Raw genomic sequence first — 18,020 nt, forward strand, 5'->3', positions numbered from 1 at the left:
TCAAAATATTCTAAGTCGTTGCTTCCACCTCAGTCCGGTCTCCTTCCTAGGATATGCAAATCACCACCCCCTGCACACCATCTGACCGTCACTGCCATCGTGAGCACGGCGGGATAGCACAGGATCTGATTAACGGAGAAGTTGGGGTGTCCCTTTAGGAGGCAGGCGACCCCCTCAGACTCTGTAGCTGTTTCCCCATATTTAAATTAGTAATGATTTCTGCTGCCTCCTGCTCCAAAGAGACGCCTAGGAAGGTCCCCTCACCCCTGCCCGTTGGCTTGTTTCACCCAGGGCACAGCCCTGTCACCTCCAGCCTCTGCAGCCACGGTTCCAACTCCTGGGTCTCCAATGAGGGGCCTCTCCCCTCCCCTCCTGCCCCCCAGCTCAGATAAAGCAGCTAGACTGTGCCCCTGCACTTCCTGGCCCTGCACTGCTTAGAACCCCGCCCTCCGCAAGAAAATTCCTTTCCGTCTCCCACAAGTGCCTTCCCTATAATTCCAGCCTTCCTTGGAAGTCACATGAGAGCCGGTCACTCCCATGACGTAATAGCCCTTTAGCTGCCTATAGTTACGCGACAGCTGGGGAAAAAACTGGCACGCTTAGAAATGGTGGGGACCTTTGAGGTATGCGGACCCTCTACCAGCTCATCCATTCACTCAGCCAACACTGATGAAACGCCCGCTGCCTTCCACGGTACAGACCTGCTTCCACTGGCGGTAGGTGGAGAACTCCTGGGACGGGATAAAGACACTGAGTTTGAAGATGGACTTCAGCTCGGCGGGAAGCCCCTTGGACTCGAAGTACTGGAACTCGGTCTGGGCCTCCCCGATGAGGGGCACGTACAGGCACAGGCAGAGCATGCTGGTGGGAGCTGTTTCAGGCGGCGTGGAGGCAGGAGAATGCTGCCCGGCCCAGCACACTTGCACAAGGTATGCTGGGGCGCAGCTGTCATTGGCTGCCTCCACCCTGTCCTTTCACTTAATTGAAAAAAGTCTGCTCACTGTACCTCCCGCCCACAGCCAATGAGCACAGAGCCCGGCAAGGAGGCGTGCGTGGCCGAGTGCAGAGGGATAAAGATCAGGACTGACGTCACCTGCTCCCCAGTTAACCCTTCGGAGACGGGCAGAGCATTCTGCCCTGCCCTGGGATCTGCCCCAGAAACCTTCACCCTCTGGCTGCCAATCCCTCCAAACAGCCTTTGGCCTGTTTTTCCACAAGGTCCCCAAACGCGTCACACAATACAGTGGTTTCTCTCCTTGGTAAATCATTCCCAGCAGAAAAATAAGTGGGTGGAGGTAGAGAATGAATCAATGCTCACCTGAAACGGCCCCGTTTCGCTGTGAGGGTAGAAGTCAGTGGCGGGGGGTGGGGGGAGAAGTCCTGGAAGTAGCCCCCGGTGGGGGTGGGGAGGGGTCTTTCACTTGCAGGGGAGCTGCCCCTCAGCCGGCTGCCTGGGCCACAGGGCTTTCCAGGCACAGCTCTGGCTGGCTCTAGTGACCCTCCCCAGGCCACCCTGCACATGAGCAGCCCCTCCCCTGTAGGCTTTGCCTGGGGACCCCACAAGCACCGAGAGGCTGAAATGATGGGGGCAGGAAGAGGACACTCTAGGCCACAGGTCATGGTGCCGGGGCACTCCTCAGCAGCACCAATCTGGGGTCAGCCTGGGCCTCACTTAAGATCCACGGATGCGGTCTTCAGAGCCCACATTCATTCAGGACGCTCTAAAGTTCAGTGCATCAGAGCTTTCTGGTCTACAACTGTGCTGCTCAATACTTTTATTTTATTATGCCACGCCACACAGCATGTGGGATCTTAGTTCCCTGACCAGGGATCGAACCCGCGCCTCCTGAACGGTGGAGTCTTAACCACTAGACTGCCAGGGAAGTCCTCAATTTTAAATAAACTAAAATTCAATGAAACTAAGAGTTCATTTCCTTGGTTGCATGGCCACACATTATTTCCATCATCACAGAAAGTTCTACTGAGCAACACTGCCCTAGAATGTCCCTTTTAGGTGAGGATGAGAGGAAACTTCAGGTCTTGGAGAGTCAGGATCTGATCTTTATTTAAGGGCCACCCTGCCACCTCCACCTCATTCCTTCCCAAGGAAGATGTCAGATTCATGCTGCAGAGGAAGAGCCCACGTCACAGAGATGAAAAAGGAATCCATCTCGCTATGTTCCATCTACAGTGCACCACTTCCTAATATAGACGAAACCTCGCGACCAGGATGGATTAAATACAGATGGATGTCATTTGGGGATCCACCAAAGTAAAAGGAACTTCTTAAATTCACTAAAAAGCTTTTTGTTGAGAACTTTAAAAAGGTTCAGAAAATAAGATGTTGATGCTTATATACATCATTATGAAACAGATTTTAATAACTTATATGATATTTCAGCCCTTCTAAAAGAGATCTGATGGTGAGTCTGTAAAAACAGGTCTTGGGCTGTTTCATCCATCCACTAGGGAGGATCCGATGAGGTATCCAGAGGCAGCTCAGGATTATTCAGGCAAATTCCTGCTCAGCCTCCACCTAAATCCATGATACTCAGCTGTCTCTTAAGCTACCCAATCCAGAATGTTCTGCTTTACGGCTATTTTTATGTACATCTTATCTCTACTGCTGGGGTCCTAAAGGCAGGGCCTTTGTACCTCCTTGCCTGGAATGAGCCCTTGCCTTGATTACGGAGGTGCTTGACATAAGCAGTTTCTGAATGAATGAATGAATCGTGCTTGGCAGGCCTCTGAGACCCCAAAAAACAAACACGACCACTCTTGATGAAGACCTTAGGTTTGGTTTCCCGAGTGCCAGCAAATAGAGTCCTCAGGGTATTTTGTCCACCTCAACTCAAAAAGATACTGTATTATTATTTTTATTTTAAAGGAAGTTCACATTTATAAATAAAAGAGCTGAATTTTAAATGCTGATCTTCCTTTTTAAAATTATTCACGATTGCTTCTGAAACGAAAATAAATTACACAGATCTGTTGAAGTGTCTCATTTCAGTGACAACTGCAGTCCTTCCAATACAAAATGGCAAATATTTTGACTGAATAAATAAGTTGTTCAACTGGAGATGTTCCTTTCCTACTAAACTATGTTTTTCAAATAATGTTGGTAAACATAATTGTACCATTGAGGGGTTTTTTTTGGTACCACTGAGTTGTATGATATATTTACAAGACAAATCTGAGAAGAGATTTGAAAACAATACCAAATGAAAGTGAAATCAGCATTCAATATATAAGGAACAATTATTAAAGCATTATCAAACAAGGGCAACTATCTTCTAGAATCAACAGAATGGAATGTCCTTGATTATAACAGAGCTCATTACTCTACAGACCAGTGGTATCACAGGGCCAGGAAATGTTCTCTGAAAAGTTCTGCATGTGCTTGTCAAGATGTTATTTTACAACGCTTACATTAATTCTATTCCAGTGTTAATCTTAAAGGGCTCCAACGTATTTCTATTTTGCAACTGTGTTTGAGTCCAACAGAATGTCTTCATTGGACAAACGTAAACTGGCGTTTGCTTATTTATTTAAACCACCCATCTTCCTGAGTTGCATAGGTCATGCAGAACTCTGTTGTCACACAGAAACCTTTACTTCTCAGTTGAGCCAATCTCCAGGCACCTGGTGTCCAAGGCAAATGCTCTCTCCCTGGAATTACAGACACTGGGCCCCACAGGGGCCCTGGGGTCATCTCTGAATCTCCGAGATGAAGAAACAGACCAGGAGAGGCCACCTGGTTTGCCCGGGCCCCAGAGCCAGCTGGCGGAGGCTCACCAGAGCCTGGCTCCTGTTACAATGGCCACTTAAAACAGCATCCAAGCCTGACACTGCCATAAAGAGATTTTAGAATTCAGCTTCCAAAGAACACTTGTCAGCCTGACCCTGAGAATTACAGTGAGCAGTACCTCACATGGGAAGGCAGCAGATGCGGGGGAGTAATTTTAGCCTTAGCTAAAAAAAAAACCACACAAAAAATGTATCTGTTACAGCTCTGAACACATACGTGAGAAATACAAATAAGGAAGACGAATATGGCAGGGCTCAGGACTTCCCTGGCGGCCCAGCGGATAGGACTCCACGCTTCCGCTGCAGCGGGCACAGGTTCTATCCCTGGCTGGGGAACTGAGATCCCGCATGTCACGTGGCGTGGCCAAAAAAAAAAAAAAAAAAGTTCATAAAGCAGGGCTTGTGCTCCGTTCCTGATGTTTCACACCAGCTCCCGGTGCTTCTGGAGGCCCGAGTAAAGTGCTCTCTCCCACTCCTGCCATCGACACGTCTTCTCTGCTATCTTTACCTGTTCTAATTTTGTGACCCAGATCTACTTTTGTTTCCTTTCTTCCAATGTCCATTCCTGTAACAACCAGTACTCAGAAACAATGGCAGCCACTCCAGATGCCTTAGAATTCAGTGGCATTCGATTTCCCTTAATCTGCTAAGTAGCAGTTCCTCTCACAAGCATCTTCTCACCCTCAGATCTGCACATGCCCCCACCCCACCAGCTTTCCTTGTTCTACCACTGTTTCATGCCAAAGATCCCCGTAAGTGCCGGAATACCATGAGTAACAACAGGGCAGGTAGAGTACCTCTGGGAGTGTGGCATTAGCTCATACAGTATTTCCACCGCCCCGCCAATGACTCAGACCAAGCCAAAAATATTAATATATTGCCAGCATCCAGCTATTCTAGCCCCACCCACCCGTAAGGCCCTCGAGCCTCATTTGCTGCTGTAGCCGTAGTGTCATTTGATGATCGGGTTGCCATGACAGCCCAGTGGAGCCGGTTTCCAATGAAACCTGCCTGCACTTGGCAATTAGACACACAATGAGCAAAATTCTCTGAGCTTCTGAGAAGACGGCCCCTCAGGATTTGAAAGCTTGAATGCCGCTCAGGGCACCTCCCACTCCAGACTAATGGCTTTCTTCTCCAACTGCAGATCGACTGTAAGACAAAGATAAGGGGGGAAACTGGAACAGTTCTGAGAATAAAAGCTGGCCGGAACCTGACTCACCAGCAGACATATTTAAGAGAGAAATGAGAGTCGAACAAAGTAGCGCCACTGGGACACTTAGAAGGCTGAGAACCAAAGTGACGTCTCTACGAGGTCCCCACGAGGCTGCGGCAGCGTCTGCCGGAGAGAAATGGCGAGCCAGGCCCCACCGGCCCACGATCCCAACCTCCAACCCCTACCTTCAAGAGCAGCTGTGCTGGAAAAGGACGCACGCTGCTGAAACACTCTTCCAGTTCTTAATTTGTCTGCCTTTAAAGGGTCCACACCGCCCAGAAGCGCTTTCTTGCTTGTTTCAAACCAAAACCAGCTGACGCACCTCCCTCTTGGGGCTCCCCACACCCCCAGGCAGCTGATCCATCTCCCTTCTGGGGAGAAGTGTCAGTGAGAGGTGTGGGTCTCAGGTTCAGCCCGCCTTGCTCCCGATTCTGTAGGCCAGGAAAGAAGCCGTTCAGAACAGTCCTGATGCCAGGCCAGCCCAGGGGGAGGGCTGACAAGAGCTGCCAGTCGGTGTGAGTCTGGGAAGTGGAGCAGTTAATTATTAAAGTCAAAAGTGGGTGAATTTAAAAGGAGCCAGCCAGTCCCTTAAGCCCTTGGCCATAAGGCAAGCAGGTCTGGAGATAAAAGTTCCTCATAATAGATAACGCCACGGCCATTTCCGAGCTCCTGTAAAATGATCAAAAGGTAGAAAGCGACACCTGTCACATCTCAGGCACAGTACAGATGCCGAGACCCCTGTCGCCCTGGATGAGCCCATCACAGACTAAGGATTCTCCTCAGTGCTTAACCTGAAACCACTGCAAAAGTTGTTGCATCAAAAGTTCCTCCCACTTAGCAAAGGAAAAATGAACGTCCATTTCTTAAATGCAGTAGCTCAATTCAGCAGAACCTTTTTTGGACTCTACAGCGCGCCACACACAGGGCAGAATCTCCTTCCTTTTTCCAGTTCATTTTTATCCTGAGAAAGGAGAAAAGATTCAAAATAACCAAGCCTCAGGAGGTGAACAAGGTTCTCCTACCCCAGGCAGGAGAAATCACAGCCAAGTAGCCTTTCTGTTCTAATCCTGAGAACTCGACTGGTCCCATTAAAAACGGCTTTCTTAAGGGAAGATGAGGGCAGTACATGGCAAAGTTCCAGGTAGGCTGAAATGAAATCTCACCTCTACCCCTTCTTAACTGTTTAATCCCGGGCAAATTACTTAACCTTTCTGCACCTCAGTTTCCTCATCTGTGAAATGGGGGTGCTACCACTTACCCTGGTTCTTGTGAGGATCAGATGACATAAGCCACGCTCAGGGCACGAAATGGACGGAAGGCCCCAGCGCTCAGCAGACCCGCAGACCCGTGAGGAGTGCCGGCCTCCGTGCACTGAGACTCCAGCCTCCACTCTGCCTCATCGCTCCCTTTCTCCCAGAAAGAAAGGCAAGACGGGTCCCCTGCCCACCAAGGCAGAGGGTCTGACCTTTGGGATGCAGGGCAGGCTGGTCCTCCCCAGCTCCCGGCAGCTGGGTTCACCTTGGAAGGTTTGCTCTGTTGCCCGCTGAGCTCCGTCCTCCCTGTGCTGTTTAAACAGGCTAAGACCAAGACACGGTGTAATTGTTTGTCCCTGCCTTTCAAATGGCTTTCTGGGGCCAAAGAGACAAATCCTAAGGTAAATCTTCCATTGCATTCAACCTTCCTTCTTCAAATGGCCGCACTGAAGTGGTCACAATTGGGTAATAAAGCTTTTGCAGTGGCCACAGAAAGATTCTGGACTGGAGCTGGGCTTCTTCATTGTCTAACACCTCTCCCCAGGCCCCCGGGACCAAACGGATTCATTCATAAGTCCTCTCTTCCTCCCCCACACTCCAGCTTTTTCCAGGAAAATGATCCTAGGCTAGCCCCTAACCTAGGAGGTCCTCTCGACATTGCCATTACCTTTGGAAACTGCTCTGCGGGTCCGACCACCAGCAAGATGGTGGGTCTCTTTTCCGTGGCCTCAGCCCTTCCATCCTGTTTCCCCAAAAAGCTTGGCATCTGGGCTCCCCGCGCCGGAGCCGGGGTGCCTCTGACTTCATTCCCGCTCCCCTCTCTGGAGCCTTGGCACCTGGCCCTGGGGAAGAAGCTAGACAGAAAATGCCACAGCATCTGCAACATCACGGCTTCCTCCCCACGTCGCCGACGGTGACCGTTCACTTTTGAGGAGGGATGTGACCACAATACCAAGGGTCTCTGGCTACACAGCTGCTTGGACGACTAGCCTGGGGAGTTGTAAGGCTGGCAGCTCTGCATGCAGTGGCTGTTTCCTGCCTTCTCAAATTTGCTAAGCACTGCTGTCGTGCCTGGCCTGAGAAGCAGCTCACTCTGAAAGCCCCGCCGGGTCGCTGACAACGAGAGAGCAGCTGGAGCTTCTTCAATAAAAACTCACTTTTGCAGGTGGACGGTGATCAAACGCTTGGCTTTTTGAAAAAAGGAAAAAAGCGATAGCCCAACAGACCTCTCCTGGAGGCAGAAGCAACTTCGAGCTCCCAATTATTCAGCTGTCCTCGCTCAATTAATGATCATCACGCAAGTGAGGACCCGAGCATCCAGCCTGCATTCTCACTGCAGCAGGGCGCGGCCAATCACCTCTGCCGACACTACCGAGTTCATTATCCCCACCAGCAACATCCCTCCAATCACAGCCGACCGATTCCCTGCATGCAGCCGGCAGTTCTGCAGGGAGGTGCCTGCGGTAACCTCCAGAGGAGCTTCCAGCCTCACAGAAGCCACCTTGAGCTGGCTGGTCCTCAAGAGTCCAACTTCCTTCTCTCCACCTGGCTGTTTCCGGGATGACATTCCCCATCAAGTTTAGCACAATCAAGAGATCCTGGCAACACTTCCTAAGACATCTAGCAACACTTTCCCTTGTTCCATTATCCCATTCTCTGCAACTGTGTGTAACACGATGCACACCGTATCATAGCCACTTCTCTGAGTCTCGCTCTACAAGATGAACTTCTTGGGGACAGGGACCAAGTCGCAGATCTTTCTACCCCTAGTGCCCAGAAGCAGGCACAGATGAAGTCTGTGGGCTGAAATGAGTCAATGATCATGAACAAAAGGGAATTCATCTTTGGTCATTTGTTTCTTAGTTTCCTGGCAGACAAATGCAGTGCCGGGTCATCCCTCACAAAGGTAACCCTTTGATATAGTGTTCACAGCCATTATTTTGAAAACAAACACAGCATGAAAAAAGTTTAATAGACTGTGTTGGGGAGAGTATAGAGAAACATATACCCTCATACGCTGCTATGAGAGTGTAAATCAGTATAATCTCTCTGGAGAGCAATTTAGTCACAGCTACCAACAGATCAAAAGCACAAACGCTCTGACACAGCAATTCCACTTTTAGTGATTTATCCTGCAGATATATTTGCACATGTGGGAAATCACATATACAAATGTGATATATATGGGATACATACGTGTGATAAAATATAAGGATATTTTTTGCAGCCTGATTTACAATAGCACAGGTTTGGAAACAATGTAAAATTCTTTAGAAGGGGAGTACGTTGTAAATTAATGCACAACCACAATGGAGCCCTAGGCAGCTGTCAAAAAGAGGAAGGCAGCTCTACACCTACTATTATGGGATGACTTGAAAATATCTTGTTAGATGAAAAGAGCAAGGTGCAGAAGAAAGGGGATCGTTTGCTGCCATCTGTTTCTAAGCTTGTGTACGTGAAGAATCTCTCTGGAAAGACGAACTAAAATTGAAGAGACGGTTTGGGGTGGGGTGGGGGGGAACTTGGGGGTTTGAAGGAAGAAAGAGAGATGGGAGGTTTATTTTCTTTGAATATCCTCTTATATCTGGTGAAACCAAATCATGTGCATGTATGACCAGGCACACATGTGTGCATACATACGACCGTAATTTAAAAAGAAAACACGACAAGGGAAAGCAAGGCAGCATGCTTGTTTGAAAGCTGAGGAACCTGCATCAGTTGCCCTCTCACTGGATATACAGAACAACTTTACCTGGAAGCAGCTTTGTGTGTTGATTAAATGTCTAGTCTTTGGAGCCAGACCCCAGGTTCAATCCTGGCCATCACTTACTGGCTGTGTGATCTTGATCAAGTTACTTAACCTCTCTGTGCTTTAATAGCCTCATGTGCAAAATGAGGATAGTAACAGAACCGTATCATTACTTCACAGAGTCGGTTAAAGACTAAATGAAATAATGTACAAAGCTCTTAGAACAGTACATATTAGCTATTTTATCTAGAAAATGATTGTGAGGGACTTCCCCGGTGATCCAGTGGTTAAAACTCCACGCTTCCACTGCAAGGGGCATGGGGTTGATGCCTGGTGGGGAAACCAAGATCCCACATGCTGTGCGGTGCAGCAAAAAAAAAAAAGAAAGAAAAAGAAAAGAAAATGATTGTGAGTTCAGGGTCTTCCCTGGTGGCACGTTGGTTAAGAATCCACCTGCCAATGCAGGGGACATGGGTTCAAGCCCTGGTCCGGGAAGATCCCACATGCCACGGAGCAACTAAGCCAATGTGCCACAACTACTGAGCCTGTGCTCTAGAGCCCGTGAGCCACAACTACTGAGCCTGCGTGCCACAACTACTGAAGCCTGGGCGCCTAAAGCCCATGCTCCACAACAAGAGAAGCCACTGCAATGAGAAGCCTGCACACTGCAACGAAGAGTAGCCCCTGCTTGTAGCAACTAGAGAAAGCCCACGCGCAGCAACAAAGACCCAACACAGCCACGAATAAATAAATAAATAAAAAGAAAATGATTGTGAGTTCATAGAAATAAATAGCTTGAATACTAAAGAAGAGCCAGTCCAGAGCAAAAATCCCTATATAAATAAGTAATCCTTTAGTGAAAATTAATCTTTTTTTAGGCACTGAAAATCTGGTGAGTTGGGGGAGATAGTGATGTTTTAGGCCCCCATCTACAAACATGAGATAAATCCCTTATTGAGGAGGTTACTGGTTTTTCATTTAATGGACTACTCTGTACCACGGAACTGAGTTATGAACTCGGGGGGTGGGGGCGTTCTAGCCAAGATGGAGTTCTAGCCAAGATGGAACCAATTCACCTTTCTGCCTGTAACAACTTAAATTTCTGAAAAAACAAATTAAATTTCTGAAACCCAGTGATAAAAAGGAAAATCTTAAAAGCACCTTAAGAAAAAGACCCATTACAGAAGAACAAAAACAAGAATGACAGGGGGCTTTCCATCAGAAACTGCTAATCCAGAATTTTATACTTAGAAAAATACCTTCCAAAAGGAAGGCAAAACATACGAGAATGATTTTCAAGACACTGGACATTAGGCAACGAAGGGCAGTGATTCCTGAGATTTCTAAACACATGAGCCCCTCAACCGCCCAGGCTTCCTGCCTGGAGTTTCCAGGATATGGCACAGAGAGTGGGTACCCAGCAGAGCCCAGTAGTCTCCCTATGTGGAAGAGAAGGAGCTGGGAGGCCAGGACAGCTAGAGTTTGCAGGACAGAGTACCAGAGAAGACAGAGCTACACAGAGAGCAAGCTCTGGAGCTCTGCTGAGGGCCCCCCAAAATCAGAGCAAGTGAGTATGAGGAAACTGCCTGTGGGTGGAGAAGGAAGCAGCCAAAGGCATCACAGGGCTAAGAATAGTTCCTGTTCCCACCAGCTGGAGTGGAAAAACCTCATAATATAGGAAGGTTCCGGAAGGGTACTCAGAGGGTTTTGCCTCAATTGTGGGGCAAAACTGGCCCCAGACTAAATGCTGTTCTTGCCTGACTAACAAAGCTTTAAAAAGCAGGCTCAGGGCTTCCTTGGTGGCTTAGTGGTTGAGAGTCCGCCTGCCGATGCAGGGGACGCAGGTTTGTGCCCCGGTCCGGGAAGATCCCACGTGCCGCGGAGCGGCTGGGCCCATGAGCCATGGCCGCTGAGCCTGTGTGTCTGGAGCCTGTTGCTCCGCAACGGGAGAGGCCACAACAATGAGAGGCCCGCGTACCGTAAAAAAAAAAAAAAAAAAGCAGGCTCGGAAAGGGTCAACCTGTTTCTGAATAACTGCATCCCAGAATAAAGCTCAAGAATATTTATAGGAATACAAAGATATCCAAGATAAAAATCCCATAAAAAATTAACAGCCTAATGCAAAGAAGCAGGAAAAGATGACCCATGATGAGAAGAGAAATCAGTCCATTGAAACTGATCCAGAAGTCACATGTATGACAGAATTAGTACACAAGGATACTGCAAGTCATAACTGTATCCTACGTGCTCAAGAAAGATCAAGAACGTTAAACAGAGACATTGCAGATACTCTAGAAGAAAACTACAATGTCTGAGACGAAAAACACACTGGATGGTTTTAATAGCAGATTAGACAATGCAGAAGAAAAGATTAATGAACTTGAAGACACAGCAATAGAAACTTTACAAAATGAAACACAGAGAGAAAAAATAAAACAATACAAAAAAATGAAAAATGCATTAGTGAGCTGTGGGAGAACTGCTAATAGACTAATATACACCCAACTGAAGTTCATGGAGGTGGGGACAGAACAAATATTTAAAGAAATAATGGCCAGATTTTTTCCAAATTTATTAAAACCTACAGATCCAAGAAGCTCAGCAAACCCCAAGCATAAAAAACATCAAAACAAAACAAAACAAAACAAAAAACTACACTCAGGCACATCACAGTTAAATTTCTGAAAACCAGTGATATAAAGGAAAATCTTAAAAACACCTTGAGAAAAAGACCCATTACTTACAGAAGAACAAAAACAAGAATGACAGGGGGCTTTCCATCAGAAACTGTTAATCCAGAATTTTATACCTAGAAAAATACCTTCCAAAAGGAAGACAAAATAAACACTTTTCAGACATACAAAAGCTGAAAGAATTTACCACCAGCAGATCTGCATTACAAGAAATGTTAAAGGAATCCTTCAGATAGAGAAAAATGATAACCAGATGAAGAATGGAATGAAAGGAATGAAGAGCACTAGAAATGGTAATTGTGTGGGTAGATAGAACTTTTTCCTTATTATTTAAATCTCTTTCAAAGATAAGTGACAGTTCGGACTTCCCGGGTGGCGGGTGGCGGGTGGCGCAGTGGTTAAGGATCCACCTGCCAATGCAGGGGACATGAGTTCGATCCCTGATCTGGGAAGGTCCGACATGCCATGGAGCAACTAAGCCCATGAGCCACAACTACTGAGCCTGCGCTCTACAGCCCGTGAGCCACAACTACTGAGCCCATGTGCCACAACTACTGAAGTCCGCGTGCCTAGAGCCCATGCTCAAGAAGAAATCAAAAGAGAAATTGGAAAGTATTTTGAATGGTGTGAAACCACAACACAGCAAAACTTGTGGGATGCAGCCAGAGCAGGACTTAGAAGGGAATACCTACATCAGAAAAGAGAGGTATCAAATCAATGACCTCAGCTTCCACCACAAGAAACCAGAAAAGAACAAATTAAACCCAAAGTCAGCAGAAGAAAAGAAAAAATAACTAGGCGAGGAAGAGACCAGGCCTTATTTATCCTAAAATCTCCCTTGACCAGCACCTAAGACAGGGATCAATGAAAATCTGTTCAATTTGCATACTTTGCCAATATTTTTATTTTAAAGCACCTTTGATCTCCTTGTGGGTTAATGCAGTACATCTCTTTCCTTACACTACAGCATCGCCTAAACCACCAATATCTGGTAGAGATCATTAGTTTCTTTTGCTATTACTATAATACAATTCCACCTCACTTAACTTTCTTGGGTATGAGGGACCACCCATATCCAGAGACAGGGCTGGCAAGTATAACACTCCAGTAACTGTAGACTTATAAACGTCCACAGAACCTGGTTAAGCTGAGGGTAATCACCTGCAGAAGCAACCCACTCTTCCAAGAATCTAGAAAATAGAGACTTGGGGATAAAACTGTGTCACAAGATCTCCTGTACTTTTCAGAGAAAACAAATTCTAATGGAATGAACCCCCGGCGGGAACCCATTCCAAATTATCCTGATGAATTGCCCAGGGTATAAAAGCCCCTGGGACATCACACAAAAGGACAACTGCAGATTCCTGAGGGCATCTTATAACAGGGCAGAGAGCTCTCCCCATGTCCCTTGTTTACAAGTTTCACTACCTACTACCCATCTATCTATCTTAGAATTACAATTAGCATTCAGAAGAGATGTTGTCAAAGGGAAGACCACTAAGACTTTCTTTTTTAACTGAAAAATGAAGTCAGATTTTATTTGACAGAGAGTCAAATGGATTTGACTTGAAAATGAAGACTGGCTTGGCCAATAGGTTACATGGAAGGCATTTTCCATAAATTGGATGAGTCAAATCTGCAAAACTCTAAGGTTTTGATCAAAACCAAAACCGACAGACTAAAACATTTAAGGCAGATACACAGTATGCCAGAAATTATATCCTCTGCAGCTATTAAACCTATGACAAAAATGTTTAGATGTCAACTTAACGTGCAACAGGGTACACTGTTTTTTAAAATCCTTTTCGGGGACTTCCCTGATGGTCCAGTGGTTGAGAAACTGCCTTGCTACGCAGGGGACGCGTGTCCGATCCCTGGCCAGGGAACTAAGATCCCACATGCTGTGGGGCAACTAAGCCTGCGAGCCGCAACAAAGATCCTGTGTGCGCAACGAACACTGACGCAGCCAAATAAATAAATAAATAAATATTTTTTTAAAAAAAGAATGAAATAAAAAATAAAATCCTTTTCGGATGGTACAGGAGCAAAAGAGCTTGAAGGATCTCTTTATACGTTGGTAGTAACAATTTGTTATTTCAAAGGCACCACTGTGGCAGGTGACTATCCTTCTCTGAAATGAATCAACCGGAGAATTTAAACACTTAGATCCTGGGTGCTGTCCTGTGCCGTCCCATGGCAGCAGTGGTTTCAGGGTGTCAGGCAGGACTATTAAACAGCCTCATGCCCTCGACTCAGCCCACAATTAGACAATGAAGAGGAGCCAGGCACCAGCCTCATTTGGCACTGAAGACGACAAAACTGCAGTAATGAAAAAGGTGAAATCCCCTAATCTATTTCCATTTTAGGAAGTAAAACCAGAAAATCTAGCTTTGGCCAAAACTCCCTGAAGGGGACTCCTGTGACTGTGGAAAAGAGAAGTGCCCCACCGAGAAAACAGTCTCTTGGACGCTTATTTATTCCTGGTGAAAAGCCAGTCTCCATTGAGGTCCCAAGTTCAAGGTCAATGCCTGCTAACAAAGATGTCTTTTTCTTTTCTCTAAAAGAAAGTTAGGGGCTTCCCTGGTGGTGCAGTGGTTAAGAATCCGCCTGCCAATGCAGGGAACAGAAGTTAGAGCCCTGGTCTGGGAAGATCCCACATGCCGTGGAGCAACTAAGCCCCCGGAGCAACTAAGCCCGTGCGCCACAACTACTGAGCCTGTGCTCTAGAGCCCGCAAGCCACAACTACTGAAGCCTGCGTGCCACAACTACTGAAGCCCGTGCGCCTAGAGCCCATGCTCTGCAACAAGAGAAGCCACACACCGCAATGAAGAGTAGCCCCCTTCTCGCCACAACTAGAGAAAGACTGCATGCAGCAACGAAGACCAAAGGCAGCCAAAAATAATAAATAAATTAAATAAATAAACTTTTAAAAAATAAAAGAAAGTTAGGGGTGTACAAAATTAACCTGATTTTAAGTATAGGATTTTGAGATGTAGCACATAAATTAAAGATCTGTAGAAACAAGAGACCACATAGAAACACAGCATACTTTCTCTTCTTTTTCTGCTCTTATAGGAGCCTGATTCTCCTTTCAGATTAGATAGATGCCAAGGGGGGCAGGGGGAGACTATAGTATCGAAGCCGGCATATAAACACCCAATCACCTTAAATAATCAGAATTTCCCAACCAACCCAAAACTGACCAGTGGGAGCCAAACCACTGGTACATGTTCAGCCCACTTGTGGCAGCCACGCTTTCCTTATTCGCTCTTTCTCTGCTCCTACGTGAAAAGGCAAACTAGCAGATTTATTATTAAAGCAACACGAAATGTTTGTGGTTTCTTAAAGCTGACTTCAGGATCACACTCTACAACTGAGATCATCTGAATGAGTGAGAATGGAACTGTCACCAGCTGCTTGCTCTGTCCTGGGGGAGGACCTCAGAGAGAAGAGCCCAGACACAGGCATGAAGCCCACCGGATGGACAGCTGCCTTCAGCAAATGTACATCAGAGCTGCTCAGGGTGTGAAGGGCAGCTGGGAGAATTCTGTGTAAGAATGACTGGTTTATATCGTCAGCACTTAGAAACAATTCAGAAAAGGCATTTTTTTAGCTGTAGAACTATTTACCAGATCCTATTTTTACTGCTTATATAGGTTAAAGAAGAGACTCTAGCAAAAAAAATACATCCAAGACATAAAGTAAAAAAGTTAACCACGTTCATAAATGCATCACTGAAGGCTTTTATAAGAATGTAATCTCTCCCTGTAGTGCTTCTGTAAGACCCTGGACAAGTCATTTAACCAGAATCGACAGTGGGGAAAGGCCAACAGGATGGTGAAGGTGGGCACAGTAGTGAGTTGGTTTTAACCAACAGGAATCTTCACTGTTACAGGCCAAAGACAAGGATTCAACACTTTGTGCTTATTCTGGGTGATCTAAACCATTCTAAAACCTGCCCTTTTTTTCCCCTTTTTTTTCATCACTGGCATTTCTTTTTTTGCGAGTTTTCTCACACAATGGAGGTGGTTTTCCCTGTGTTTGGTAAGAAGAGTCACATCAGACTCCAGCCCAGGAGGAGGGAGGGCTGGAGGAAAGGAGGCAGGAGGCCAGGGGTAGATGGAATGTGGAAAGCTTCACAAAGCAGCAGCAGGAACAGGGACAGCCACCGGCTCCAGTTTCCCCAGGACCCTGGGAAAATAAGCCATGACTCACCTCCTTTTCAAGCTTCCCAGCCAAGAGTTTAAAGCAGATAAGAAGCTCCTTCTGTCCTACCTTTGTTATTCATTTATTTTAAAGGAAGGCGCACTTTAAGACAACAAATTCTTTTTTTAGGTATTGTGTTGAGTCTTTTATAGACCAGAGCATACCTATCATTTCAGGCCCTGCTTCCTGAGCACTATGGGGGTCTTAAAACTCTCAGCTGGTGTCATGGCACAGATACTTCCTTGTCACAAACTGTGAAAATAAAGGCCTCAAAGTTTTATTATTATTATTTATTTTTTTTGGCTGTGTTGGGGCTTCGTTGCTGTGCACGGGCTTTTCTAGTTGCGGTGAGCAGGGACTACTCTTCGTCGAAGTGCGCAGACTTCTCATTGTCGTGGCTTCTCTTGTTGTGGAGCACGGGCTCTAGGCACGCGGGCTTCAGTAGTTGTGGCATGCAGGCTCAGTAGTTGTGGCTTGCGGGCTCTAGAGCACAGGCTCAGTAGTTGTGGTTGTTCCACGGCATGTGGGATCTTCCCAGGCCAGGGATCGAACCCATGTCCCCTGCATTGGCAGGCTGACTCCTAACCACTGCGCCACCAGGGAAGCCCAGGCCTCAAAGTTTTAAGGATTAGTTAAGTACCTCCAGCCACGGAAGGAAGGAGGCAGTGTATGTTGAGCTAAATTGGGCAAAGTCCAAATCCTGGGTTCTGCCACTGCCTTTGCTTTCAACCAGCCTCAGTGCCACTTCTACACACTAATGAGGTGAGTGACATAATCTCCAAAGGTTTTAATTAAGCTCTACTTGAAGCTTCCATTTTCACAACCTCAAAGTGAACTCTATATTTGAGAAAAGACCATCTATGGCTCATGAAACGGGCAACAGGCTGACAAGAGCGGTGCTCAAGGGGGCCCATTTCCATCCAGGGAAACATTTGGGCCAAAGACATCACTGGGTGTAGAGTGACAAGACCACTTCTTAGAAATCTCCTGCCACTGGGGTTTCTTTTTCTTTTCTTTTTTTTTTCTGTTTTAATCTTCCTTAAAGCTATAGGGCCCGGGCTTCCCGCAGCCCTGTCAGCTGACAGGAGACTGTGCTCTCCCTGGGTGCTATACACCCTTTATTACTGACACACCCTTTATTACCCACATCCCCCAGACCTTCTCCTTCTTTCTAGCCCACTTTTTTTTTTTTTTTTTTTTTTTTTGCGGTACGCGGGCCTCTCACTGCTGTGGCCCCTCCCGCTGCGGAGCACAGGCTCCGGACGCGCAGGCCCAGCGGCCGTGGCTCACCGGCCCAGCCGCTCCGTGGCATGTGGGATCCTCCTGGACCGGGGCACAAACCCGTGTCCCCTGCATCGGCAGGCAGACTCTCAACCACTGCGCCACCAGGGAAGCCCTCTAGCCCACTTTTCACCTTAGCAACCTAAGAAAAAAATGTAGAGGATACGACCAACTGTGGGCATCTTATTTTCAGACTCGATGGGGGGACAAGTCACTTTGTATTGAACCCTGTCCCAGGTTCTTTGTACTTCTTCTAATTCAATCCCACAAAAACCCACTGAAGTAGGTATTCCTACCACCAAGATAAGGAGGCTGATAAGACTTGGAGAGGTTGGGTAACTTGCTCAAGGTCACACAGCTCGCAAGCAGCACAGACAATACTTGAACCCAGGTTTACATTATACCACAAAGACTGTACTGGGTTATTTAAAGAAGTCTTATTGAGATATAACTTGCATACCATACAAATCACCCATTTGAGTGTACAATTTGATGGCTTTTAGTACATTCATAGATATGTGCAACCACCACCATGGTCAATTTTAGACCATTTTCATCACCTCAAAAAGAACCCTTGGGCTTCCCTGGTGGCACAGTGGTTAAGAATCCGCCTGCCAATGCAGGGGACACGGGTTTGAGCCCTGGTCCGGGAAGTTCCCACATGCTGCAGAGCAACTAAGCCTGTGAGCCACAACTACTGAAGCCCGCGTGCTGCAACTACTGAAGCCCGTGGGCCTAGAGCCAGTGCTCCGCAACAAGAGAAGCCACCACGATGAGAAGCCCACGCACAGCAATGAAGGGCAGCCCCCTGCTC

The 18,020-nt window shown here is 46.9% G+C and overlaps 1 protein-coding gene and 1 long non-coding RNA gene across 10 annotated transcripts in view; one reads left to right on the top strand and one right to left on the bottom strand.

The window, feature by feature from the left end:
• SLC25A25 (solute carrier family 25 member 25) overlaps positions 1 to 18,020 on the bottom strand; it is a 32,993-nt gene that overhangs the window by 9,758 nt on the left and 5,215 nt on the right. The window contains exon 1 of one of the 9 annotated variants that reach the window (XM_067743151.1): positions 7,434 to 7,580. The exons of 3 other annotated variants lie outside the window; for them this stretch is intronic. Coding sequence is in view for 4 of the 6 variants with exons in the window: in XM_067743144.1 (XP_067599245.1) it covers positions 6,944 to 7,162 (219 nt within the window). In the remaining 2 variants the exon portion in view is untranslated. 5 more of the 9 variants (XM_067743144.1, XM_067743148.1, XM_067743152.1 and 2 more) reach the window with 5 other exon arrangements.
• Positions 797 to 8,108, top strand: LOC137227407 (uncharacterized). Its single transcript, XR_010944845.1, has 2 exons — positions 797 to 929; positions 4,955 to 8,108. It is a non-coding gene; the product is annotated as an uncharacterized lncRNA (long non-coding RNA).

Source organism: Pseudorca crassidens, chromosome 7 (genome assembly GCF_039906515.1).
Source record: "Pseudorca crassidens isolate mPseCra1 chromosome 7, mPseCra1.hap1, whole genome shotgun sequence".
NCBI classification, from domain to species: domain Eukaryota; kingdom Metazoa; phylum Chordata; class Mammalia; order Artiodactyla; family Delphinidae; genus Pseudorca; species Pseudorca crassidens.